The sequence below is a fragment of the Candoia aspera genome, chromosome 4, assembly GCF_035149785.1.
Source record: "Candoia aspera isolate rCanAsp1 chromosome 4, rCanAsp1.hap2, whole genome shotgun sequence".
In the NCBI taxonomy this organism is placed as follows: Eukaryota; Metazoa; Chordata; class Lepidosauria; order Squamata; family Boidae; genus Candoia; species Candoia aspera.
The window spans coordinates 48498327-48517150 of record NC_086156.1 but is presented as its reverse complement, the minus strand read 5'-3'; the positions used below and the strand labels follow the sequence as shown (position 1 = coordinate 48517150).

At 39.5% G+C, this 18824-nt stretch overlaps 1 protein-coding gene across 1 annotated transcript in view; it reads left to right on the top strand.

The window, feature by feature from the left end:
• Positions 1 to 18824, top strand: part of BBS9 (Bardet-Biedl syndrome 9) — a 210010-nt gene that overhangs the window by 72135 nt on the left and 119051 nt on the right. The window contains exon 19 of the mRNA XM_063304050.1: positions 10362 to 10544. Within this exon, the coding sequence (XP_063160120.1) occupies positions 10362 to 10544 (183 nt within the window). The remainder of the gene's footprint in view (positions 1 to 10361; positions 10545 to 18824) is intronic.

The following is an 18824-nucleotide window of genomic DNA, read 5'->3' as shown; positions in this document are numbered from 1 at the left end:
TCGTACCGCATCCTCTTCTAAATCCAGCTTGGACTTCTGGTAGTTCTCTGTCGATGTAAGGCTGCAAACATTGTTGAATTATTTTCAGCAAAATTTTGCTAGCATGTGAAATTAATGAAATTGTTCTATAATTTCCACATTCTGTTTGATCTCCTTTCTTTGTAATGGGTATGAATACGGATCTCTTATAGTCAGTTGGCCAGGTTGTTGTCTTCCAGACTTCTTGACATAGAAGAGTAAGTGCTTCCACTGCTGCATCTGATTGTTGAAACATCTCCATTGGTAATCCATCAGTTCCTGCAGCCTTGTTTTTCACCAATGCCCTCGGTGCAGCTTCAATTTCTTCCTTCAGTACCGATGGTTCTTGATCATATTCTACCTCCTTAAATAGCTGAGCATCGAGTAGCTCTTTTTTATACAGTGATTCTGTATATTTCTTCCCTCTTCTCTTAATACTACCCACGTCATTTAATGTATTGCCCATAGAATCTTTAAGGATAGCAACTCGGGGCTTGAATTTTCTCTTCAGCTCTTTCAGCTTGAGAAATGCTGATTGTGTTCTTCCACTTTGATTTTCTAACTCTAGGTCTTTGCATATTTCATCATAATATTTTTCCTTATCTTTTCGAGCTGCCCTTTGAAATTTTCTATTTAGCTCTCTTACTTCACTCTTTTTTCCATTAGCTTTAGCTACTTGGCATTTAAAAGCAAGTTCCAGAGTCTCATCTGACATCCATCTGGATCTTTTCTTTCTTTCCTGCCTTTTTAATGATCTTTCACTTTCTTTGCATATTATGTCTTAATGTTCTTAATGTTATGATTGTACAAAAAAGAACCATCCAGACAGTTTGGCAGGATGTTTTTAAAGCTATGAGGTTTGTGGTTTCAAGTCAGTATTGAGATGGAATGGGAGTACTGAATGCAATCACCTAATTGAAAGTGACACAGAATGCTGAACTACATAGCCCTTTGCTGTGATCCAGTAGGACTATTCTTCCGTTCCTGATTATATTATTCCTTGAGAAGGCAGAGAGCTGTGCACCATTCTAAACCTCAGAGGCATTAACTCCTTTACGACTCTTCCAAAAGGTCATATAATTCTGGCCATCATAACTGGTCTTCTTCAGGCAGGAGCATTCAGTAACCTCTATAGATCTGAAGGATGCATACTTCCATATTTCAGTCAGACTGTGCCACCATTACAATATCAGCTGGGTTAGATGCCCTGGAACATATTAATTTCCTCTTCTACAGTTTGAATTGGCTTCAGCTCTGAGAGTGTTCACCAAGTATATGATAGTCTGCACATGTTTGTCAGTGAATTACATTAAAAAAATGGTCTAGGTGATTGGCTTTTATTTGTTCCCATCTCTGGAAACTGGGTCACCACAAAGGTGTACTATGTGAGGTATCAGCAAAGCTTAACCTGTGTGAACCTAAAGTCTCATTTGATTATAAAGCTATAAATCAAGGTCCATTATATCAGAAGTTGTTAGCTGTCATGGTATCTACCCTACTCATAAAATGCTTATGTGCATGAGTACTCTCATCTTTGTTCCCATTGGAGGCAGATCTGAAAACTTTCCATATCTATCAGCTGGGGCAACTAAAAAATTAGCTGCTTAAAAGTCAAATCTAGCAGACCAGCTGAGGCATTGCAGATTTTATGGTCACTGAAGTTTGTTGGTGTATATAGTAGTTTTTCTTCCAGTTCTTTTTTTCCTATTTAGTTTTTTCTGTTCACTGTGAATAAGATAAGGTACTTTGGGCATTAAGTGTTGAATGAACACCAAGATGGTGTTTTAATTGCACCAGGATCTTAATGACAAACATTTGTAAAGCTCCTAGAAACCTGTGAACCCATGCTTTGCCCCAGTTTAAGTTAGCTTTTTGCTATAAGGCAGACCTGTAATATCTAGCTCTGCATAGGGTGAATTAAATGTTTTGACTAGATCCTAACTTAAGGTGGTGTCCTCACTTAACTCTCCCAAATCCATCTGCTCTTCTGGACTTTCACAGGGCTGTTGCTTTTCTATTGAATTTGGCAGCATTTTTGTATAAGAACCAGCAGCTTTTTGTCTACTATGAATAATCAGGAAATAGAAATCAATATATTTTCTCATAGCTTTTCCACAACAGGTAGCTTTGCTTCTTGGCTGACCCTGGGATTGCTAATTTAGCGATGCAAGTTTTAGTACAAGGTGATTGCAATTCAAACAGCAATGGTCTTAAATATCTCATTTTGAGAGTTGTGCTTAGCTGCTGCATGTCTTAACCCTTCATCTTTGATTTAGGATTATGAATTGCTACCCAGAGATTCCTGACATACTTTCAAATAAAATAGCTTACGAATTACTTGAATGTAAAGTATGGTGATCATAGACAAATAAGGACAGATTACTTACCTATAAGTAATTGTGTTTCTTCTGTTAGCTGTGCATTTACGTCACCCACAACCCACTGCAAGTACTACTTGCCAGTTTCTTGAATTCTGTATGCTTTTATGTAAGGGTGTAACATCATGCTTGTGCAGTTAACATGGGGGTGGTCTTCCAATCAAAAGCTCTTTCAGCTCCAGAGAGCTTAAATGAGGCTCTGTGCATGTGTGTGAATGCACAAAAGACTATTTGAGGGATCATAGCCCTTTCCTATGTAGTAAAATTCATTTTAGAAAAATGTGTTGCCTTTATCTTCATTTCAGCTTGTTTTTTGATTGCTGCATTTGATTATTCCATATTGGAAAAAAGGTCTTCATGCAAATTTAACTGGAGCTTATAAGTTCTCCTTTTTTTGAAGTCACAAAACTGTGCAAACTCTGTGAGAAAATTATTAGTGCCACCAGAGGAAAGCTTTTTACAAATAATTAAGCTGTCCTCCATATTCCTATGCCTTAAGTATTACATGTCTAACAGTTAGCTGTATGCCTTCTTATATGCATTGCTATGACAGAATATTAGAAGCATCCCTTTTTTAAACAAAATAAATGAATTAAAAAAGAGCTTTTGTGTGGTTATATATTTCGAGTAGAAAATATGAAAAAAAGTTTTTTAGTAAGAGAAAAAGTTAGAAAGTTACTCTACAGTATAATTTGGTCATTTTATAATTGTGTTATTTTATGGCAAGACATACTGAGTATTATATACTTTCATTATACCAGATGAATAATAGTTTATTCTTTCAGCTTTGTAAAAAAAATTTAAACAGCATTTCATTAAATGTAGAGGAATTTAAAGGTGTACATGTCTTTCTGAGCTTTGCACATTGCTAAGAACTTTGTATTATTGCTAAATGTTAAACATTAACATAAACGCCAGTTTTTAGACACTATTTGCTTATTGATTTCTTTTAAATCCAACAATCTTTACTGCTTGTTCAGGCATCAGCTTAAATCAACCCATAGTACTTTTTTTAAAACCTAGAAAATGATATAATCCTTGACTATTCAGACTATTCAAATTTTAGCTTCTCATCAACATTCATGCTACAGGTGCCATGAATAACAAGTAATAGTGCAATAAGAATCATTTAGTAGGTGCTGTTCATTTATTTGCTCTTTGGTCCACATAATTCTTTTGCACATGAAGATAATATTTAGAAATCTTTGTTTAAGTGGTAGCACTATTTGCTTTTGATTGCAGGTAAAATCAAATGTAAAGTATGTTAGAAATTCTTGATCCATCGTAAAAAGCAAGTATAAACCATTTTGACTCTTAATGATCCCGCCTTGACATTTAGACATATACGTAGGATGTAACTTTCTGTAGAGCATAAATGGAATTTGATTTTGGAGTGGAGGGGCGGTGAATCTCCTCATCCATTTGTGAAGCTTTATCTCTTTTTCTATACCCTCTATAGACCTCTTTGATAACAACTGCTCCTAATTGGCAGCCCAAAACTAGTGTAACCTGTAAACAGCTTTTAGTAGGTTTTTATAAAGATAGAAAGTTTCAGAATTCCCCTTACCCATTTTGACTGGGAAAGAAAGCAGGAAATCCCGGTATTGCCCATGTGCAATATCACATGCAAAGGATGCCAGTCACTTTGCTTTATCTCCCAAGGCTTTTGCTTCCCAAAAATGTTTAGTGCACCTTTAAGTATATTAATGGGCAAACTCTTCTCATAAGCATATAAAGAAAATTAATTCTCTAGGCAGATACAGCAAATCCTGATCTGGGATTTTTTTAAAAAAAAATCCTACTACCTTTAAATCATAGAGTAGGTTTTAGCAGATTAGAAGCAATGCTAGTAGAGTATTACCAAAATGTTTTGACGGCCATGTAAACTGTAAATTGGTCTTATAAAGCCTACAAATATGCTAGACACACAAGGCCAAGATAAACAACACTAATATCCAAATCCATAAGCTTCATAATGAAGAGCGTTCAGAACTCCATAGTTACACTGGATGAGGTCAAACTAAAGCATCACTTTTGATCATGAGGAATGGTCTTAGAGAAGTTCTTGTCTATTTTATTTTTTAAATTTAAACTGCCTGAATGCTATGGAAGATAGGTAGCTACCAGTATGGAAAGCAAAAGGAATTATAATGGATACCATAACCAAATATTCTTGCAAAGGTGTAAGAAGGATTTCAAGGTCGGGGCAGTTTTTCCACCAGTGCCTTGAATTGACCAATGAAAAGGAATACTTATGATTGCACTGGCAGGATGGTCATTTAACAGTTAGATCAGTGTTTCTCAACCTTGGCCTCTTGAAGATGTGTGGACTTGCTGTCTGGGGAATACTGGCAGTTGATGTCCACACATCTTTAAGTGGCCAAGGTTGAGAAACACTGAGTTAGATAAACAATTGTATGTACATATTAAATTTCCATTAGTGCAAATTCCTTTAATTTAATCTGGCAAAAAAGGAAGTGAACAATGAGGCGCTCTGTCACCATAAGGAATTTTTAAAATTTTTGGTGGTGATATTCCTGGCAGCATTCTTAATCTGTGGCTTTACTATTCTTTTCAGGAACATTTTTTTTCCAGCCAAGCAGTTGGTACTATCAACAAAATATAGATTACAAATATACATGTGTGGGAAGTTTACACATTTGAGCTGTTTTATAGAAGCAGGGCTTTTTAAAATAATTATGTGTGGTTTAGATTTTCCTAATGGTCAAAAACTGTAGTGATGAAATCATCACATTTCTCAGATTTATTTATATGTTTAATGTATATTCATTCATACCAGTATTTACAGGTTACTGCATTCTGCATTAGTTTTAAAACTGTACACTATCTTGTTTAAAAGTTTTTATTTATAACTCAATTACTGTGTATTTAAATTGATAGTCCCATTCATCTGATTATTAATTATAATTAAATGTAACTGAATTAAAATACAGCAATTTTTACAATCCATTTATCATTTATCATTTATATTATACATTCATTATAAGTGGGTTATAAAAATTTCTGGCTTTTACATTCAGTTACAATTAATCCCAACTGAAATTGACGGGACTGAGTAAGCATGCTTAGAGGAATATAATTGCCCAAGTTAGAGAGTTAAGAAAAGAAGTCTATCCCCCACTTTTTCTCTGTAGCTAAGTTGGACATAGCAAACCACTTTTTAAATTAAAAAGATTTTTAAAATATTCAGACATGAAGAAGTCAGAGATTTTGATCAGTAAACACATTTGATTTAGTATTGTTCATCTTACTATTAAAGTAGATGAAGTTCTCACATTTTACCCATACAACCTTGAAATTAAATTTTCCTCTGTTAACAGCCTACATGAGAAGTTAATAAATACTTATTAAATGTATGATGTGGATTCTCCCCCCCCCCCTTGTTTGTGCTTCCCTTTATTTTATCTTTTTAATATGGGCCTCAGAAAACAACATTAAAAGAAATACTGGCATCTGCTTTTCTGTACATATATTTATATGAACAAGTTGAACAGTTGGTCAGCCAGATGCATTTACAGAAAAATTATGTAGTTGATGATTAAATTTTAAGTGGCTTAAAAATTATTAAATAGTTTGCTCTTAGCCTATGTTCATGTCTCTGATCTTTGTAATGCTGACTATGTTATTCTCTATGTTACTGTAGCAAAACTATAATTTTAGAGTAGTTTTCAGACTTTAATTTAAAATAATTTGTTCTTTTAAAACCATATGAAACAAAGGAAATATACTGGAGTAAAGAAATAAGAATAGTGTTTGGGCTGATTTATTGTAGCTTGACATTTTTCAAGCAACAACTGTTGCAGCTTAGGTGGAGTCAATGCTATTCAGTGTTCACCCTGTTGTTAAAGCTACCTTATGATTACAGTAGCAAAGAAATTGTAAATAAATTTCAAGCTGTAGTTTTACATTGTAAAGTACAGGAACAGAAGGCCATTTGTAGCAAGAATGATACCAAATTGTTAATTTGGAATAGATTAACAATAATTTTGCATAAATGTTGGAAGAGAACTAAGCTATTCACACAATGTTTAACAATATGTATGTATGTACGTAAGTACATATTCTCCCCAAGAGAAGTTTATTGCAGTTATTCTTTGCCTTCTTTCCTTCCTTCTTGATTGTTGTAATCATTTCTTTCTTGTAAGCTCTTTTGGCACAGAGACCATATGAAAGTTTTCATGAAAGTCATCTTTAAATTAAGTTGTCATTTTTAAGCAGTAGAAAAGGTCTGAGACAATTAGCTATTGTTAGTTTGTGCATATTTCATGTTGACAATCATTTGTCAGTAAAGGCATTACTGAATTGGCTCAAAATAATAGTGTGATGACTGACAGATGTTTCAGTGACACTGACTTAGCAACTGTACACATTAACTAACAATGTTTTCTTTTTCTTCTATGCATATATTTGGCACTACTGTCCCAGGTTCAGATGGCAGGGAAGGAGTCCCTGTCCCATTTGAGACCCCTTTCCTGATAACAGAGTCTGAATGAAATAATTCCAACCTGACATCTGAATGTATTGGGTCTTGTCAGCTGTTAGACTTCATTATGTACTCAATAATTTCACTGAAAGTATGTTGAGATCTCAGTGTATGTCAGATTGATATTTTCTTTTCTGGTACAGGTTAAACTTCTCTACTGCCTTTCCCCTGTACCTCATATGAGCTTGTGCTAGGAATGTGTGAATTAGTAAAGATCCTGTTTGTTTTATTGTCTACGTTAATAGGATACAATTCCAATATGAGATTTTTCTCCTCTATACTTTTTTAATAGAAATTGTGTAATGTTTATTTAATCAGTGTATGGAGGTTTTATATGAATCTTCCTTCAGATCACTTATTATTATTGTAACTATAAAAATTATTTTGTAGCCTAAACTGTCTAAAAACTCACCATATTGCAGACAGGGAGAACTGAAGGTAACCAGATTAGATTAGTGTTCTAGATTGCAAGAGAATATACTTCAACAAGCTAAGGGAAAAAGTAGGAAGGGTTCCCTGGATGGAAATTCTGAAAGGAAAAAACAGTTCAGGAGAGTTGGGAAATTCAGAAAAAATTGATAATTAAGGTCCAAACACTAACAATACCAAAGAGGGGAAAAAAGGGTAGATCCCTGATGAGACCAGAATGGTTGCACCAAGATCTCTCCAACAAACTGTATATAATAAAGGGAGAATATCAGGAAATAGCTGGAATCTGCAAGGATGGAGTCAGGAAGGCTAAGGCTCAGGATGAGTTAAGGCTGGCTATGAATGCCAAGAATAACATTGTTTGGGTATGTGTGGAACAAGAGGGAAGTCGAGGAAACAGTTGGTCCACTGTTTGGAGAAGATGGCAAAATGGTGACAGGCAACAGGGAAAAGGCTAAACTGCTTGATTCCTACCTTGCATCTGTGTTGTCACCAAAGGAAAAAGCAGTCCAACTAGTCAGAAGCTGCACTGTGGGAAGCAGAAGAAAACTGCAGATGAAAATAGGTAAGGAATTACTGAGAGATCACTTAGTTGCTTTGAATGAATTCAAGTCTCCTGGACTAGATGGATTAAATCCCAGTGTGTTAAAGGAACTGGCAAATGTCATCTCAGAGCCAATGACTGAAATCTTTGAGAAATCCTAGAGCAGAGTAGAAGTGCCAGAAGACTGGAAAAGAGCCAATGTTTTTCCATTATTTTAAAAAGGGGGAAAAGTAGTCTGATAAAGCTATACCAGTCAGTTTGATGACAATACCTTGGAAAATCCTAGAAAAGGTAATCAAGCAGTGGGCTTGCGAGCACTTAGAAACTACAGAGTTATTACCAGAAGCTAGCATGGATTTGTTAAAAACAGGTTGTGCCAGACAAATCTTACTGCTTTCTTTGATAAGGTGACTAGATTACTGTACTAAGGCAATGCTGTGGATGTGATGTACCTGGATTTAGTAAGGCATTTGATATATTAGATGAGGAGTTGGAAAACTTTTTCTGTAAAGGGCCAGATCTTGCCCCTCCTCTGCCTCCATGGGCATGGCTGCCAGGTCTGCAGGCCAAGGAATGTGGTAGCAAGGAGGCCAGTGATAGGCTGCTGCCTCCAGGATACCTCTGGTGATCTGCCTCCTGCCCAACTATCCATCCTTAGCTTACAGGTGCTTAAAAAAACAAACAGGTGCTTGGCTGGATATGGCCCACAGACTGTAATTTGTCAACCCTGAATTACTGTCAGTCCTTTGAGGTAGTCCAGACCAGGAAACCAAAAGCATGAATACTACTATGATTCAGTTACAGTAACTGAAACTTGCAAGTCTGAATGTGCCTGTCCCTGCCTTGCCTTTATGTTCCAGAGAACTAGGGAGGGTCAATTCTGAGACAATTACTTAAATTACATTCCTGTTTTGGATTCAGATTTTGTTTATCCAACTATTGTCTAAGCTGCAGCTCTTCCTCCTGTCTCTCAAGGTTATTCTCCCAGCCCATTACAGTTAGACCATAGCCTAGTCTAACTGTAGTAAGGTAGTAAGTTGCTCCCGATCCTGCTGCTTTTTCTCCTGAGGATCCCCCGGGTGAAAGGGGGATCTCATACTCTGTGGTACTTGCCTGCCCACCCATGCTCATGCCCTCTCACCTGCACTCTGTAGCACCTGCCTGTACTCGTGCCCGCCTGTAGCACCTACTCACCCGTCTGCACTTGCACCAACCTGTAGCTTCCACCCACATGCCCATCTGCACTTGCACCCATCCATAGCACCCACCTGAACACCTGCCCACACTCACTATTAAGCTGAAGCCATGCATGCTCCATCGCTGGAGGTTTTCAATAAAAGGTTGGACTTCTATTTGTCCAGGATGTTATGAGGATTCCTGCACTAAATGACCTCCAAAGTCCCTTCCAACCATATGATTCTTTTAACTCTGCTTTTAATGCAAATTGACCTATTTTTATATTTTCCCTCTTGCTGTTTTTAAAGAGAAAAATTAGACCCATATAATTACTAACATTACTGCACAATTTTTCATTAGATTTCACATGCAGTTGTTTTGTCCATTCTTTTATGAGAGATAAGCAAAGACAAATCCATGCTATTTCCTGTTCTGCCGTAACATCTGGTTCATGCAGAATCCCTAAATTCACTGCTGACAGAATCCATGGGAGAATTCTTTTATACCCTTGATCTGTGAAGTTGAACAAGTTGGCTTTGGAACTGCTTGGAGAGTCGCTTGTCTGGATTTATATGAGAAGTGAATAATAATGTGTTTAGGAAAAGAAAGCATTTTTGATTTTTAAAAATTCCATTTATTTAGAATGTTTCTAATTAGGTTTTTCCACTGATATTCTGAATATATGAATAGGACAAAATATTCTGCCAATTTATTAAAAGAAAATCTAGCATTTCCACTCAGTACACCTTCAATTTCCTTCCAAAGCTTTTGTGTGCCAATGGTTATACTTGTGCTATAAACATACGTGAATTAATCATATGCCAAGTAATGTACTGGTTTGCATAAAGTAATATATATTGTGAGGATCTTTGTTTGTAAAGTCTTTTGGTAACAGGCTTTATGTAGAAGGAACAGATGTTCTCTAATTTAAAAATAAACGATGTACTCAGGAAATTACTATGCTGGAGTTAATATTCACTCTCAGAAGAGTATCACAAGTGGCATTTAAATGGATGTTTACGGTTTATTAAAGGCTATTCTATTATATTGTGTACTGAGGATCAGCTTGAAGAATTCCCTATGCAGCGTACATATAGACTCTATAGACTCTATTCTGTTGATTACAGTGACATGTTAGTTACACTGCCATGTGGATTTTAATACGATGGCAAACACAAGAAGGTTTTTGCTTTTGAAAATGGAAGTTCATTAGGTTCTTCTAAAGAAAACTAAGAGTTAACCAAATGTAATGTTAGTGTTCATTATTCAGGAATGCTAAAATATACCTAACAGAAGTTTATAATTTTTGTAGGTAATAGCTCTAGCAGATGCAGCTGAAGAAAACCAAGCCATTATGTTCCAGGCATTCACAAAGTTAAAAAGTGCCACCCAGCTGGTAATCCTGCTGATTAGCCTATGGCAGAAACTGAGTGCTGACCAAGTTGCTATTCTGGAAGCTGCATTTCTGCCGTTAACACAGAATACTCAAGAGCTGGTAAGAATGTGCTAAGTTTATTTTTAAACCTAGAAAAGTATTACATTCATAAGTAATGGTTTTTAATGCAGTTTTCTTTCCCTTTTCTTTTTTTCTTTTTTTTTAAGCATAAAAATTTGAATTAATGTTTGGGTTAACTCTACTTGGATCAGAGTGGCTTTTTTTGTAACTAAAGGGCAGTGAGCTGCTTCAGGCGGCACATTTGGAGTGCATTATTAAAGAGCACCAAAAACAAATGCAGAACATATTGTTTCCTCCTCCATTGTGCTCACTTTCATTTATACATAAGGATTTTATACTTTTACAATGTCCAAGGCAGAAATGTATAAATGTCTGCTTCATGGACATAAGTTGTAGGCTTTTGCTTAGTGTAGTGAGCTCTTCTTTTTCTGGGAACAAGTCGGTTTTGGGAAGCCAAAGTCACAGAGATGGAGAAGCTTAAAGAGCCAGAGAAACATGTAGATGAGACCTTTCAATATATACTATCTTCATCCCACTGTCAAGATGGTAGAGACTCTTGGTAAACCTACAAAGGCTTTATTAATTAGCTTAAGCATTACACACACTCACCCACATCACTACAAAACTGGCCAGGTGCGGCATCCAGATTAGGAGAAACACTCTATAGTTAATAGTTATGTACGTTACTTGGGGATCTTCCAACAAATTCCCTATCCAGGCTTCCTTTTTACCTCTTGTCAGCAGCTTTCTATAGTGTGTCACCTCACCTGCCATTTCCTTCATATGGTCCCTGGCTGATGCAGTAGAGGTAGACCTCACTTACAGTTATGACACTGCTGAAAAAAGCTTTGTGACCATGATGTGCATTTACAACCTTCGCAGCATCTCCCTCTGTCACATGTTTGCCATTCTAGTCAGTCAGTATGCGTTGTCCTATGCCTGACCCTTCCCCCCTGCCCAGAGCAGAGAGATTGCTTAAACAAGTGATCTCTTCCTGAGCTGCTTTTCTCCGCAGCCCAGCACTTCCCCAAAAGGTGCTAACCACACGTTACAGGCAGCAGCTGCAAACCCACTAATTAAGGTCACAGAGCTGAGACTTTAATCACCTTCACACCTCCGACTTTTGTTTGCCTCCTAAGTGGCTTGGGGCTTGGAGCTGCAAGCACACTAAGCAAACAGCGGGCACCAGTGCATTCCTTTCAGTGTGTATTCCCCATTGTGTGCCTGTTTACTCTCTTGTAATCCCTTCATCTCCAATGAATGTAAATACCAACATTAATTCCCTTCTTAATTATCCAGAACTGGAAACCAGGAGACTGAGAGTTCCAGTCCTGGCTTAAGCATGAAAGCTGGCTGGGTGACCTTGGGCCAGTCACTCTCTCTCAGCACAACTCACCTCACAGGGTGGTTGTTGTGGGGAAAATAGGAGGAGGAAGGTGTATTTGGTATGTTCCCTGCATTAAGTTATTTATAAAAAAAATAAAGGTAGGATAAAAATAAAATAAAAAATAAAAAATTCCAAAGAGCGGGGAAGTGGGGAAAAGGGAAAGCGGAAGTAAAATTGTAAGCACAGTCATGGTCATGCGATTTTCCACTTAGCAACCATGTCACTTAGCAACCAAGTTGCTAGTCCCAGTTCTGGTTGCTAAATGAGGACTATCTGTAGCTGGTTAAGCAAGACTTGCTGCTTGGTGATCATTATCATTCCTTTGAGCTGGAATTAAAAAGACAGAATTATTTGGGCTATAATTGGAGGAGTAGTTTAGAGATTTGTATGGGAATTTATTTACAGGACTTATAAGGTTGCCCACCTCATATAATGATTCTAGGTGGCTCACAATATCCATTAGAACATAGCTAAAAACAAAAGTCCCCTTTGCCCCAGGTGCCAAACCAAACATTCTTGCAGCTCAACCCCCATCCTAGCCCAATGCTTGGGGAAAGAGCCAGGTCTTCATGCCCCTCTGGAAGGCTAACAGGGTAGGGATCCCTCGGATCTCAGATGGGAGGCTGTTCCAAAGGGTTGGAGTGGCCACCAATGGGGCGAATAATATGAGGTGGCTGGCCGGCCACCAAAAAGGCGAATGAAAGAGATACATTGAACAGCAGAATTGAAACAAATGCTATACAGTACATAAATTCTTGTACCTAAGAAAAAGAAAATGACAAAAAGAAAGTCATACATGTGAGAAAAATGGTAAGATTGCAGGTATTGATGATGTAACTGGAGTAATTTTAAAATATTGATGCGGTTTGCTTAAGGAGTTGCTTTATCACTTTTTTAAATGTGTGAAGTTTGTATCTGATTCTGAAACTTGGAAGAATGACATTATTCCCCTACAAAGAGTATTAACAAGAATGAGTTCCAAAAGTGCACAGGATTAGTTTATTAAGTGTTTCTGGAAAGGTGTTTGGTAGAAATCTGATTGAAAGAGTATGAGAGGTGACAACAAAATTTAGGAAGAGCAGTAGGGCTTTTGCTAGGAAAAATGTACAAACAAAGTTCGCAACATTGTCCAGGAGGCAGCAACAAAATACATCCCAAAGAAAGAGAGAACCAAGAAGGCAAAATGTCTGTCTGCTGAGACACTAGAAGTAGCCCAAGAAAGAAGGAAAGCAAAAGGCAACAGTGATAGGGGGAGATATGTCCAATTAAATGCAAAATTCCAGAGGTTAGCCAGAAGAGATAAGGAATTATTTTTAACCAAGCAATGTGTGGAAGTGGAAGAAGACAATAGAATAGGAAGGACAAGAGATGTCTTCCAGAAAATTAGAACCATCGGAGGTAAATTCCAGTCAAAAATGTGTATGATCAAAAACAAAGATGGCAAGGACCTAACGGAAGAAGAAGAGATCAAGAAAAGGTGGCAAGAACATACAGAAGACCTGTATAGGAAGGATAACAATATCAGGGATAGCTTTGACGGTGTGGTCAGTGAGCTAGAGCCAGACATCCTGAAGAGTGAGGTTGAATGGGCCTTAAGAAGCATTGCTAATAACAAGGCAGCAGGAGACAATGGTATCCCAGCTGAATTGTTCAAAATCTTGCGAGATGATGCTGTCAAGGTAATGCATGCTATATGCCAGCAAATTTGGAAAACACAAGAATGGCCATCAGATTGGAAAAAATCAACTTATATCCCCATACCAAAAAAGGGAAACACTAAAGAATGTTCAAACTATCGAACAGTGGCACTCATTTCACATGCCAGTAAGGTAATGCTCAAGATCCTGCAAGGTAGACTTCAGCAATTCATGGAGCGAGAATTCCCAGATGTACAAGCTGGGTTTAGAAAAGGCAGAGGAACTAGGGACCAAATTGCCAATATCCACTGGATAATGGAAAAAGCCAGGGAGTTTCAGAAAAACATCTATTTCTGTTTTATTGACTATTCTAAAGCCTTTGACTGTGTGGACCATAACAAATTGTGGCAAGTTCTTATCGGTATGGGGATACCAAGTCATCTTGTATGCCTCCTGAAGAATCTGTATAATGACCAAGTAGCAACAGTAAGAACAGACCATGGAACAACGGACTGGTTTAAGATTGGGAAAGGAGTACGGCAGGGCTGTATACTCTCACCCTACCTATTCAACTTGTACGCAGGACACATCATGCGACGTGCTGGGCTTGCGGAATCCAAGGCTGGAGTTAAAATTGCTGGAAGAAACATTAACAATCTCAGATATGCAGATGATACCACTTTGATGGCTGAAAGTGAAGAGGAACTGAGGAGCCTTATGATAAAGGTGAAAGAAGAAAGTGCAAAAGCTGGCTTGCAGCTAAATCTCAAAAAAACCATGATTATGGCAACCAGCTTGATTGATAACTGGCAAATAGAGGGAGAAAATGTAGAAGCAGCGAAAGACTTTGTATTTCTAGGTGCAAAGATTACTGCAGATGCTGACTGCAGTCAGGAAATCAGAAGATGCTTAATCCTTGGGAGAAGAGCAATGATAAATCTCGATAAAATAGTTAAGAGCAGAGACATCACACTGACAACAAAGGCCCGCATAGTTAAAGCAATGGTGTTCCCCGTAGTAACATATGGCTGCGAGAGCTGGACCATAAGGAAGGCTGAGAGAAGGAAGATCGATGCTTTGGAACTGTGGTGTTGGAGGAAAATTCTGAGAGTGCCTTGGACTGCAAGAAGATCAAACCAGTCCATCCTCCAGGAAATCAAACCAGACCGCTCACTTGAGAGAATGATATGAAAGGCAAAACTGAAATACTTTGGCCACATAATGAGAAGACAGGACACCCTGGAGAAGATGCTGATGCTAGGAAGAGTGGAGGGCAAAAGGAAGAGGGGCCGACCAAGGGCAAGGTGGATGGATGATATTCTAGAGGTGACGGACTCGTCCCTGGGGGAGCTGGGGGTGTTGACGACCAGCAGGAAGCTCTGGCGTGGGCTGGTCCATGAAGTCACGAAGAGTCGGAAGCGACTGAACGAATAAACAACAACAACGAACAACAATATCCTTGATGAGTTCCACAAAGTATCTTGATAAGTAACAAATTCCATTTGTAATGACCCTGGCCAAAGAATTCAAATAGCACCTTTTAATCAGATTAATAATTTAAAAAATTGTATTTGACCCAAACTTGTTCCATATACTTGACTCGCACTGTATCTTAGGCATTTTCCATGTTCAAGAAGATCACTACTGCCAGTTCTAATTTTTCTGAATGTTTTTCTAAAATATCAAATAATATATTATTTGAAGCCTGTTGCCTTTTTATGAAAACCACATTGTACAGGGTAGATAATCTACAGTAATGTCATCTGTAAGCAATGTGCCAGCCAGGATGAATGCAGCTGGAATTCAAAAGTACCAAGAAGTAATTCAGGTGGCTTGATCATTTTTTTTAATCCATTCAATAATGTCCAGTTCTTGGAGACTGCCTGGACAAGTCCCTGCAGTTTTCTTGGCACAGTTTTTCAGAAGTGATTTGCCATTGCCTCCTTCCTAGGGTTGAGAGAAACTGACTGGCCAAGATCACCCAGCTGGCTTTATGTTTAAGGCAGAACTAGAACTCACAAGGTCCTGGTTTCTAGCCTGATGCCTTAACCACTACACCAAACTGGCTTTGGCTTGATCATATGGAGAGAATAAATCAGAACTGAATCTCAAAACAAATATTATGAAGGAAGAGTAAATGGTCTGGGTGGAAGGAGAAGATGAACAAATTATTGGTCAAAAAGAAAGAGGTGAGGAATTTAAAACCAGTATATAAAGTGTTGGTTGGACTTGGAAGAAAGAATAGTTTGCAGCAATAATAATGTGTGCATAATGAACGTTATTGGTGTTAATTAAATTTAGCTGAATTTTTTTTAATTTCAAGAGTTTATTTTGCTTAATCCTATCATGACCAACATACACAGTATGTAGTATTCAGTTTTGTTTGGTATTTTCTTTCCTTGTGCAATGGTCCCTCAAGGAGCCTTGAAGGCTGCTTTCACAAGTGCTAACGATGTAGGAGTAAACTCTCCAGATGCACAATATTTATACCTAATTTACCTTAAAGGGGAACACAAGTGCTGAGTTTTGTCCATATTGCCTTGTCTTTGCTAGGCAGCATGCTGAATCTCCCTTTGAGAACAGATTCTTCAGGCAGTATATTTGACTATGAAATGTGTGCCACTGAACAAGGTCCCTCTTCAGGTTTGAACCCAAAATAAGTTTTTATCAGAAGTCATTCTCTTTGCATCTCATCAGTTTTCAAAGTTGAGATGAGACAAGCATTTTTCTTTGCTTTTCATTTCATGGAGAATATTTGTAGAGTAAAATATAGATAGTCCTTGGGTTATGATGGCAATTGGGACCAGGATTGTTGAGGTTTTCCTACTAACGATTAAGACTGCTATTGTATCAAATCATTTTGGCCAGGTGAAGGGGTTGTATTAGATTGTCTCCTCTCACGTGCTTCATGCAAAATAGCATGGGGGGAGGAAACCTGCCCGGACTTGTTCTTACTTCCTCTTTCTTTTCTTTTTCTCTCTGCCGGCAATGTAGCCGAGCAAGGCTTGCTCCAAAGGGAGCTAAGTCCTTTAAATGTTTTGTTTTTGTTTTTGCTTTCTGTAAATAAATTATTTTTATAGAAATGCTTGGTGTGTGACTTTTTTTTACCTCTCCTGGGCTAAAGGCTTTCCCAGCATCTGCCAACAAGGATTGCTGTCACTAAAGCGATGCGATCGTAAAGTGTGAGTCACATGACTGCATTGCTTAGCAACGACAATCCTGGCAGTCCCAGTTGCTGTCGTAACCGCAAGATGCACAGGTCGTTAAGCAGGAAGCAGTGGGAGTCCCAGGTAAGGAGCATGGGGGTGCTGCAGGGAGGTGGGAGAGGTGCCATGGCACAGGTCACATGCAAGTGCAGGAAGGCCAGGGAGGTGGATGGTGTGGCAGGTGAGAACGCAGGAAAGCCAGGGGGATGGATGGTGCGGCAGGGTGCAAGTGCAGCAAGGCTGAGGGATGGATGGTGTGGCACAGTGCAAGTGCAGGAAGGCCAATGGTGTAGGTGGCACAGCATGAGCCCAGGAAGGCTGGGGAGTGGATGGCACAGCAGGATGCAAGCGCAGGAAAGCTAGGGGGTGGATGGCATGGCAGGGCGCGAGCACAGGAAGGATGGTGTCCTAACAGTCAGGAACCACGCTGAGACAAGGAATAGGCCTCTAGTGCTTTATTACTGCTACATTAGACAGAAAATCCTAACAAACTGAAGAAGCATGGGAAAAACCCAGACAGATAAACCCCAAAAGTTAAGGCGTGTCTGATCTGTGTCTCTTTGAATGGCTGCTTAACTCCTCAGTACTATGCATGCGTTTTGCCCCCTGGATAGATGCCCCCTCCTGCTCACCATCAGTACTCATGACATCACCCTCCCCTCCAGATTCACATTCCATTTCAGCCCCCTCCATTCCAGAGGTCTCATGAGAGTCCATCTCCCACTCCAAGCTCCCATGGGAACTGGGCAACGATGGAAATTCTTCAAAGGAAAACTCCTCCAAGGACGAATCAGTGCTGCTCTCCAGGTCTGATAACGCTTCTGGCCCAGGTGGCTGCTGCTGGAAAATAGATAATTAGAAGAGTCTTCCCCCCTCCCCCTTGGGAAATGCAAGCCGGAGGTGGAAGGCTGCGGCTCTCCCTCCTCCTCTCTCTCTGGCCTCAGAGCCTCAGGCAGGGGTGGAGGTTGCCAACTTACGAACTCCTCTGCTTGGGATTCCTCTGCTTGCTCAGTCAACTTGCTCTGTACATCAATAAAATTGGTTGAAGCTCCGGAATCCACGAGGGCCTCTAGTCTGACCTGGTGCTCTGGGTTTACGCGCATTATTACTGGTAAGTAGTAAAAGGATTGCCTGGAATCCTCGGAATGAGCCCTCCTTAATTGATTGATGGTCTCCCTGCTGAGCTCTGTGGAGGGAGACCGACGGAGTTTCCCTGGTTGGAAGTCGAGGTGGAGGTGGCTCTTGGTTCTGCTGCTTGCCCTGGGGCTCTTACGAAATTTGCTTGGCTTCTCGCTGGGCAAGCTCTCACCATGTGCTCCTGGACTCCGCAGTAGAAACAGAGGGCTCTCTCTCTCCTTCTCTGTCTCTCACCCTCGGAAATAAGCCTCCTGCTCACCCCAATCTGCATCGGCTCCTCTGATCCTGAGTAGAGAGATGCTGCGGAGAGAGCTGGAAATCCTGGAAGCGCTCTGAGGCCCCTGATTCTCCCCGGCTGCATCTGTCTGAGCTCTTCTAGCCTGGTGTCTACGACCACAGACAGTTGATATAAACCTTCTAAGGTAGCTGGTGTTCCCTGGCGCACTAATTCATTTTTAATTTCTTCATCCAGCCCCTGTTTGAATTGGTCTTTCAAGGCACTCTCTTTCCAGTCCAGATCTCCTGCTAACAGCTTGAAATCAGCAATGTAGATTCCCACCCTCTTGTTGCCTTGCTTGAGCTTCCGAATTTCCCGGCTGGCAGTGACCTCTCTGATCGGGTCGTCAAAGTGTGCTCGGAACCCTGCCAGAAAATTCTGGTAGTCGTTGAGAATTGGGTTGTTGTTCTCCACCATGGGAATAGCCCATTTGGCTGCTGGGCCCTTTAGCAGACTTAGAATGAAGGTGACTCTAGTTCTGTCTGTGGTAAACTCTGCCGGTCTGCTGTTGAAAAACATTGTGCACTGTGTGAGAAAGGTTCTCAACTGTCCTGCTTCTCCTCCAAACTTCTCTGGTAGACTGCCCTGGGATCTCAAGACTACTGGCGGAGCTGCTGCTGCTGCTGCTGCTGCTGCTGCTGCTGCTGCTGCTGCTGCTGGCACCTGTTGTGGGTT